The 10,000-nt window shown below is 38.9% G+C and overlaps 1 protein-coding gene across 1 annotated transcript; it reads left to right on the top strand.

Annotated features, from left to right (window-relative positions):
* Positions 1–518: 518 nt before the first annotated feature.
* Positions 519–7,368, top strand: tsr2 (TSR2 ribosome maturation factor; the record flags this gene model as incomplete). Its single annotated transcript, XM_039793831.1, is given in 2 exon segments — positions 519–692; positions 7,043–7,368. Coding segments are annotated over 2 exon segments (297 nt in total), but the record flags the coding sequence as incomplete, so codon positions are not given.
* Between the last annotated feature and the right edge of the window lie 2,632 nt (positions 7,369–10,000).

Below are 10,000 nucleotides of genomic sequence, written 5' to 3'. Positions count from 1 at the left end.
GTATCTGGAAGTCTCTTTTATATAGACCTTAGTGGTCCCCTAATACTGTATCTGAAGTCTCTTTTATATATAGACCTTAGTGGTCCCCTAATACTGTATCTGTAGTCTTTTATATAGGCCTTTAGTGGTCCCTAATACTGTATCTGAAGTCTCTTTTATATAGACCTTAGTGGTCCCCTAATACTGTATCTGAAGTCTCTTTTTATATAGACCTTTAGTGGTCCCCTAATACTGTATCTGAAGTCTCTTTTATATAGACCTTAGTGGTCCCCTAATACTGTATCTGAAGTCTCTTTTATATAGACCTTAGTGGTCCCCTAATACTGTATCTGAAGTCTCTTTTATATAGACCTTAGTGGTCCCCTAATACTGTATCTGAAGTCTCTTTTATATAGACCTTAGTGGTCCCCTAATACTGTATCTGAAGTCTCTTTTATATAGACCTTAGTGGTCCCCTAATACTGTATCTGAAGGACAACGTGCGATGTTGACCTGCGTGCACCTGTATGTACTTCCAGATGTGCGACAGTCTGATGCAGATGTTCGGCCAGTGGCAGCAGGGGGCGCTGCAGCCCCTCAAACACACCATCACCACCCTCACACAGAAGAAGAGTCAGAGGGCAAAGGTCACCGCCGCGCCCACGCAGTCTGACGAAGACGACGAGGGTGATGGTGATGATGATGGAACACAGGTACGTCACACACTGCTACACACTGCTACACACTGGACCGTCACACACTGCTACACACTGCTACACACTGCTACACACTGGACCGTCACACACTGCTACACACTGGAGCGTCACACACTGCTACACACTGGAGCGTCACACACTGCTACACACTGGAGCGTCACACACTGCTACACACTGGAGCGTCACACACTGCTACACACTGGACCATCACACACTGCTACACACTGCTACACACTGGACCGTCACACACTGCTACACACTGGAGCGTCACACACTGCTACACACTGGAGCGTCACACACTGCTACACATGGACCACACACATAACACTGAGCCGCCACACACTGCTACACATGGAGCCGGCCACACCGCTACACACTGGAGCGTCACACACTGCTACACACTGGAGCGTCACACACTGCTACACACACGAGCTGCCACACACTGCTACACACTGGACCGGCCACACCTGCTACACACTGCTACACACTGGACCATCACACACTGCTACACACTGCTACACACTGGACCGTCACACACTGCTACACACTGGAGCGTCACACACTGCTACACACTGGAGCGTCACACACTGCTACACACTGGAGCGTCACACACTGCTACACACTGGAGCGTCACACACTGCTACACACTGGACCGTCACACACTGCTACACACTGCTACACACTGCTACACACTGCTACACACTGGACCGTCACACACTGCTACACACTGCTACACACTGGACCGTCACACACTGCTACACACTGCTACACACTGGACCGTCACACACTGTAACACACTGCTACACACTGGACCGTCACACACTGTAACACACTGCTACACACTGCTACACACTGCTACACACTGGACCGTCACACACTGCTACACACTGCTACACACTGGACCGTCACACACTGCTACACACTGCTACACACTGGACCGTCACACACTGCTACACACTGCTACACACACACTGCTACACACTGCTACACACTGGACCGTCACACACTGCTACACACTGGAGCGGGAGGTCCAGATGTGTATTTTGTGGTATGTTGGGAATTCCTGTGACTTCTGATTGTTGTAAAAAGAAAAGTCCCAGTACTGTGTAGTACTGTGTAGTACTGTGTAGTACTGTGTAGTACTGTGTAGTATGTAGTGTTATGTCGAAGTATAGTGTGATGATATCATGGTGTATTGTGACTTTTTTGACTGTTTTCGACATACTATACTATGATTTTTTTGACTTTTTTTCGCCATACTATACTATGACTTTATTCGACATACTATACTATGACTTTATTCGACATACTATACTATGACTTTATTCGACATACTATACTATGACTTTATTGGACATACTATACTATGACTTTAAACCTTAAAGCTATACTTACTGTGTTTATGTAACAGCTGCAGCTACTTTACATATTATAATTTTAAAGCCGACAGCGATCAGCCCCATGACTCCTGACTCCTGGTTCTTTGCATATAGTAAAATGTGTGTTGTGTGCTCAGATGATGGAGTGTGAGTCGTCCGGTCCATCAGTCAGCAGGACAGATCCTCCTCCTCCTCCTCCTCCTCCGCAGGGTGAAGAAGACGGTTGGACGGTGGTGAGGAAGAAGAAGTGAAGATGAAGAGCGTTATGAACTGATAAACTCAGCTTGTCCTCAAGGACAGGACTCTGTGTCTCTGACAAAGACTCCCACAGTGTGTTTTTAATGGCTGTAACCTGTGTGCAGCCTGAAGGGAGAAGCTCCATGGATCCAGACCCAGTCTGGGGTCTGGGGCTGGTTTGATATTAAAGCTGCTGGAACTACCGTATGCTGGCTCTCTGGGAAATGAACATTTTTAGACTGTAGATTTATGTTTTATAGTGTATAGCCAAAATGTCAACATTGTCATGAGTAGGGCTGTGCTCGATTGATGAAATTCTCAGTCGACTAGCACTCATTCAGTTGTACCGACTAATCGATTAGTTGATTTAATCGACAGATCTGTTAATCTGAGTTTCTCCACTAAGAGTCGTGCTAAAAGCACCACTTTAATAACCAGAGATGAGCTCGTACGTTTCTTGGAAAATAAGTCATTCAGCATGAAAACAGCATCAGACACGACTAATGGACTAAAGAGATCTAAGCTGACTAAGACCAAAACCACCGATTAGTCAGCTAAGAGAGAGCAGACCTAGTCATGAGAGGTTAGCATTTTGACATACTATACTATGATTTTTTTTTTTTATTACTTTTTTCGACATACTATACTATGACTTTATATTTTTTTTTCGACATACTATACTATGACTTTTTTTACTTTTTTTTTCGAGATACTATACTATGACTTTTTGGTTTTTTTCGACATACTATACTATGACTTTTTGTACTTTTTTTTCGACATACTATACTATGACTTTTTTTACTTTCTTTTCCGACATACTATACTATGACTTTTTGGTTTTTTTTCGACATACTATACTATGACTTTTTTTTTTATATATATATATATATATATACTATGACTTTATTTGGGTTTTTCAACATATACTCAGCAAAAAAAGAAACGTCCTCTCACTTTCAACTGCTTTTATTTTCAGCCAACTTAACATGCGTAAAACTTCTCTCTGTATGGATGTGATATGATGTATAACAGCTGTATACTACTATCCTGTATGGATGTGATATGATGTATAACAGCTGTATACTACTATCCCTGTATGGATGTGATATGATGTATAACAGCTGTATACTACTATCCCTGTATGGATGTGATATGATGTATAACAGCTGTATACTACTATCCCTGTATGGATGTGATATGATGTATAACAGCTGTATACTACTATCTCTGTATGGATGTGATATGATGTATAAACGCTGTATACTACTATCTCTGTATGGATGTGATATGATGTATAACAGCTGTATACTACTATCCTGTATGGATGTGATATGATGTATAACAGCTGTATACTACTATCCTTGTATGGATGTGATATGATGTATAACAGCTGTATACTACTATCTCTGTATGGATGTGATATGATGTATAACAGCTGTATACTACTATCCCTGTATGGATGTGATATGATGTAACAGCTGTATACTACTATCCCTGTATGCATGTGATATGATGTAACAGCTGTATACTACTATCCTGTATGCATGTGATATGATGTATAACAGCTGTATACTACTATCCTGTATGCATGTGATATATGTATGTATACTACTATATGTCAGGATGAGCCTGCAGGAAGGGGACCACATGAGGGAGGAGGAGGTCTTCCCTGGAACCTTCTGTAACTTTTGATTGGGACCATCCTTTGTTCAGGGACCCATGTTTCCATTTCTGTTAGTCCCATGTTAGTCTGTGTAACATTGTTCAGTTTATGTCTTAGTAGTTGAATCTTTTTTATGTTCATACAAAGTTTTACTTATGTTAAGTTGGCTGAAAATAAAAGCAGTTGAAAGTGAGAGTACGTTTCTTTTTTGCTGAGTATACTATACTATGACTTTTTTTTAAACTTTTGTCGACATATATACTATGACTTTATTCAATGTTGACATTTATAGCCAAAATGTCAACATTGTCATGAGGTTAGAATTTCGACATACTATACTATGATTTTTTTTTTTTTTTTTGACATACTATGACTTTTTTCATTTTTTTTGACATACTATACTGACCTTTTTACTTTTTTCGACATTACTATACTATGACACAAAAAAAACACGCACCATAGCAAAAAGCCACACAACACATGCAGGTCCACATTACAACAGCAACGGTGACTTCCAGATCTAATGGTCAGAATACATAGCAGTTTTCATAGGGTTTTTTTTCTTACTTAGATTGACTCAGTGGGAAACCTGACAGTCTTTGTTACCCACAATCCTTTTCAGGTCTGGTTGTACTCGGTTGTGGCCACTCGAAGCGACTCGTTCACTCATTTGTCGCTAGAGGGGCTTTCAAGCGATCTGATTCAGCAGTGAAAGGGTTAATAATGAGGAAGGTGATCTGTGGCCGCTGCTTTTCTTCCGGTTGCAGAATCTGTCCATAAAAAAACTCTGCTGCGTTATTTTTTATTTTAAAATAATTGGCAAATGTATTGGCAGATCAATTCAAATGCTTTTTTATTTATTTATTTTTTTTACTTATCTGAAATGTTTCAAAAAGTAAAAAAGAAATAAAATAAAATCCACCAATAACACAGCCCCCAGCCACACAAAGAGCCTCAAAGGAGCAGGCACAGAGCCCCATACGGCTCAAGAGCCACACAGCCACCCCTGTCCTATACTATGACTTTTTTTTTTCTTTTTTTCGACATACTATACTATGATTTTTAAAAACTTTTTTTCGACATACTATACTATGACTTTTTTTTTTCTTTTTTTCGACATACTATACTATGACTTTTTTTTAACTTTTTTTCGACATACTATACTATGACTTTTTTTTTTCTTTTTTTCGAAATACTATACTATGATTTTTTTTAAACTTTTTTTCGACATACTATACTATGACTTTTTTTTTTCTTTTTTTCGACATACTATACTATGACTTTTTTTAAACTTTTTTTCGACATACTATACTATGACTTTTTTTTTACTTTTTCTCGACATACTATATACTATGACTTTTTTTTAAACTTTTTTTCGACATACTATACTATGACTTTTTTTTTACTTTTTCTCGACATACTATACTATGACTTTTTTTTACTTTTTTCGACATACTATACTATGACTTTTTTTTACTTTTTTTCGACATACTATACTATGACTTTTTTTTTTTCTTTTTTTCGAAATACTATACTATGATTTTTTTTAAACTTTTTTTCGACATACTATACTATGACTTTTTTTTTTTTTTTTTTCGACATACTATACTATGATTTTTTTTAACTTTTTTTCGAACATACTATACTATGACTTTTTTTACTTTTTCGCACATACTATACTATGACTTTTTTTAAACTTTTTTTTGAACATACTATACTATGACTTTTTTATTTTTTCTCTACTTACTATAATCTATGACTTTTTTACTTTTTTCGAACATACTATACTATGACTTTTTTTTACTTTTTTCTCACATACTATACTATGACTTTTTTTAAACTTTTTTTCACATACTATACTTATGACTTTTTTTTTCTTTTTTCGAACATACTATACTATGACTTTTTTAAACTTTTTTTCGACATACTATACTATGACTTTTTTTTTACTTTTTCTCGACATACTATACTATGACTTTTTTTTTTACTTTTTTTCGACATACTATACTATGACTTTTTTTACTTTTTCTCGACATACTATACTATGACTTTTTTTTAAACTTTTTTTCGACATACTATACTATGACTTTTTGACTTTTTTCAACATACTATACTATGACTTTTTGACTGTTTTCAACATACTATACTATGACTTTTTTCAACATACTATACTATGACTTTTTGACTGTTTTCAACATACTATACTATTACTTTTTGACTGTTTTCATCATACTATACTATGACTTTTTTCAACATACTATACTATTACTTTTTGACTTTTTTCAACATACTATTCTATGACTTTTTGACTGTTTTCAACATACTATACTATTACTTTTTGACTGTTTTCAACATACTATACTATGACTTTTTTCAACATACTATACTATGACTTTTGACTGTTTTCAACATACTATACTATGACTTTTAACTGTTTTCAACATACTATACTATGACTTTTTTCAACATACTATACTATTACTTTTTGACTGTTTTCGACATACTATACTATTTTTGAGTTTTTTCAACATACTATACTATGACTTTTTGACTGTTTTCAACATACTATACTATGACTTTTTGACTGTTTTCAACATACTATACTATGACTTTTTGACTGTTTTCAACATAATATACTATGACTTTTTTCAACATACTATACTATGACTTTTTGACTGTTTTCAACATACTATACTATGACTTTTTGAGTTTTTTCAACATACTATACTATGACTTTATTCGACATACTATACTATGACTTTATTCGACATACTATACTATGACTTTATTCGACATACTATACTATGTTTTTTTTTTACTTTATTCGACATACTATACTATGACTTTATTGGACATACTATACTATGACTTTATTGGACATACTATACTATGACTTTATTCGCCATACTATACTATGACTTTAAACCTTAAACCTATACTTCCCTCCTGTGTTTATGTAACAGCTGCAGCTACTTTACATATTATAATTTTAAAGCCGACAGCGATCAGCCCCATGACTCCTGACTCCTGGTTCTTTGCATATAGTAAAATGTGTGTTGTGTGCTCAGATGATGGAGTGTGAGTCGTCCGGTCCATCAGTCAGCAGGACAGATCCTCCTCCTCCTCCTCCTCCTCCTCCTCCTCCGCAGGGTGAAGAAGACGGTTGGACGGTGGTGAGGAAGAAGAAGTGAAGATGAAGAGCGTTATGAACTGATAAACTCAGCTTGTCCTCAAGGACAGGACTCTGTGTGTGTGTGAGACACTGACAAAGACTCCCACAGTGTGTTTTTAATGGCCGTAACCTGTGTGCAGCCTGAAGGGAGAAGCTCCATGGATCCAGACCCAGTCTGGGGTCTGGGGCTGGTTTGATATTAAAGCTGCTGGAACTACCGTATGCTGGCTCTCTGGGAAATGAACATTTTTAGACTGTAGATTTATGTTTTATAGTGTATAGCAGGGCTGCAGTCAAGACCACCTTTGTTGAGTCCAAACCAGGACTAGTCGAGACCAAGTCAAGACCGAGTCCAGAAAAATTAAAAGTTTTATGATGTGCAGGTGTCTTACGAAGATGGACGTTGTCCCACAGGTATCAGAAATGGTTGTTTTGCAGAATTTGCAGTCTGTTTCTTTTTAGGCGCAGTGCTGAGAAATTCGTGATTTCTATAACCAAATTTGATTATGGCAGAGTTGGCGGACATCTTCGTTTGTTACAGTGTGTGTGTGAATCAATGAAAATGAATGGCACTAACGTTAGCACGCAGATACAGGGCGTGTTAAGATAACCTAGTGTGTGATTGGTTATCAGGTGGCCAGTTTCTCACTTTCCCTCCAATATTATTATAAACATAAAAGACGCCTGGACTCAGTCGAGACCAAAAGCAACATTTGGCAAGACCAGTGTGGCCGAGACAAGTCCAAATACCAGCGAATCCGAGACCATAGAAAAACCTTCTCGAGTCCAAGACCATACTTAAAGATCCCATGGCATAAACATTTCACTTTATGAGGTTTTTTAACATTAATATGAGTTCCCCCAGCCTGCCTATGGTCCCCCAGTGGCTAGAAATGGTGATAGGTGTAAACCGAGCCCTGGGTATCCTGCTCTGCCTTTGAGAAAATGAAAGCTCAGATGGACCAATCAGGAACCTTCTCCTTATGAGGTCATAAGGAGCAAGGTTACCTCCCCTTTCTCTGCTTTGCCCGCCCAGAGAATTTGGCCCAGCCCAGGTACTCCAGGTACAGTATTAGGGGACCACTAAGGTCTATATAAAAGAGACTTCAGATACAGTATTAGGGGACCACTAAGGTCTATATAAAAGAGACTTCAGATACAGTATTAGAGGACCACTAAGGTCTATATAAAAGAGACTTCAGATACAGTATTAGAGGACCACTAAGGTCTATATAAAAGAGACTTCAGATACAGTATTAGGGGACCACTAAGGTCTATATAAAAGAGACTTCAGATACAGTATTAGGGGACCACTAAGGTCTATATAAAAGAGACTGGGGACATGGCACATGGGACATGGGACCTTTAAGTACTACAGCCCTGGCGTAGAGCCAAAATGTCAACATTATGAGGAGGTACTTTGACAGAGTTCGAGGGAAAGGTCTCAGACGAGCGTTCAGTCATCTTTATTTTCACAGAAGAAGAAATGTTCCACACAAACGGACACATGTAAAAAAAACTGGTGATGTCACTGTGACTGGAGGAGGGGCCGGAGTTGGGGCTCATGTCAAGGCACTATTTATTTATTAATTTATTATATGAACATAGAAACAAGGCGAACAGGTCAGAGGCGATTCACGTTGAGCTACAGAGATCAATACTGTGATCAGAGTCAGTGAGAGGGTCGCTACAGTGTGCTCGTCTATATCAGAACTCATCGGGGGGGGGGGGTTTAGGAGTCTTAAAAGTCTCTGATCAATAATCAATGAACGAGAAGGTTTCATAAAAAAGGGAGGGAGAGAAAGAAAGGGTCAGTTCAATATCAACTCAGCCAAAAGTCAAAAAGGAACTGAACAGAATTCAGCAGAATCAGAAAAACTGAAAATCACAGAAAACGGTTTAAAGAGCCGAAATAAACAGGAACTGACTTCAAATCAACCAATCAATCAATCAATCAATCAAATTATCCATCATACTATCAGACCGGGACACAGGAAATCAACACAGAGATTTCTAACACTCCTAAACACAACTTGTATGTGTGTGTGTGTGTGTGTTTATTATGTGTGTGATCAGCTGTGTGTTTATGTGTGTCTCTCTGTATGTGTGTGTGATCAGCTGTGTGTTTATGTGTGTGTCTCTCTGTATATGTGTGTGATCAGCTGTGTGTTTATGTGTGTATGTGCGTGCGTGTGTGTGAGATCAGCTGTGTGTTTGTGTGTGTGTGTCTCTGTGTGTGTCTCTGTGTGTGTGCGTGCGTGTGAGATCAGCTGTGTGTTTGTGTGTGTGTGTTTATGTGTGTGTGTGTCTGTGTGCGTGCGTGTGAGATCAGCTGTGTGTTTGTGTGTGTGTGTGTTTATGTGTGTGTGTGTCTGTGTGCGTGCGTGTGAGATCAGCTGTGTGTTTGTGTGTGTGTGTGTCTCTGTGTGTGTGCGTGCGTCTGTGAGATCAGTGTTTGTGTGTGTATGTTTATGTGTGTGTGTGTGTGAGATCATTGTTTGTGTGTGTGTGTGTGTGTTTATGTGCGTTTATGTGTGCAGCCATGCGTGCTGCAGACACTGCGCTGCCGTTGCTCTGCACTCAGGCTGCAGCTCCAACATGGTGGACAGGAAGTCGCTGAACTGCGCCGCCTGGTCCAGCGGCCACTCGTACTTCTCCAGCAGGACCTCGAACAGAGCCCAGGGCTTCAGGCTGGAGATGTGGCGCAGCTCGCCTGAGACACAGACAGGCACACAGAGGGAAGACAGGATGGCATGAGAAGCTTTTAAAAAGTCATAGTATAGTATGTCGAAAAAAGAAAAGAAAAAAAGTCACAGGCTGTGTCTCAAAGCGCCTACTTGCACACTTCAAACAC

The sequence above is a fragment of the Perca fluviatilis genome, unplaced genomic scaffold (assembly GCF_010015445.1).
Source record: "Perca fluviatilis unplaced genomic scaffold, GENO_Pfluv_1.0 PFLUV_unplaced_scaf_103, whole genome shotgun sequence".
Taxonomy (NCBI): domain Eukaryota; kingdom Metazoa; phylum Chordata; class Actinopteri; order Perciformes; family Percidae; genus Perca; species Perca fluviatilis.
Note: the sequence above shows the minus strand (reverse complement) of the source record. Positions and strands in the feature narration are given on the sequence as shown.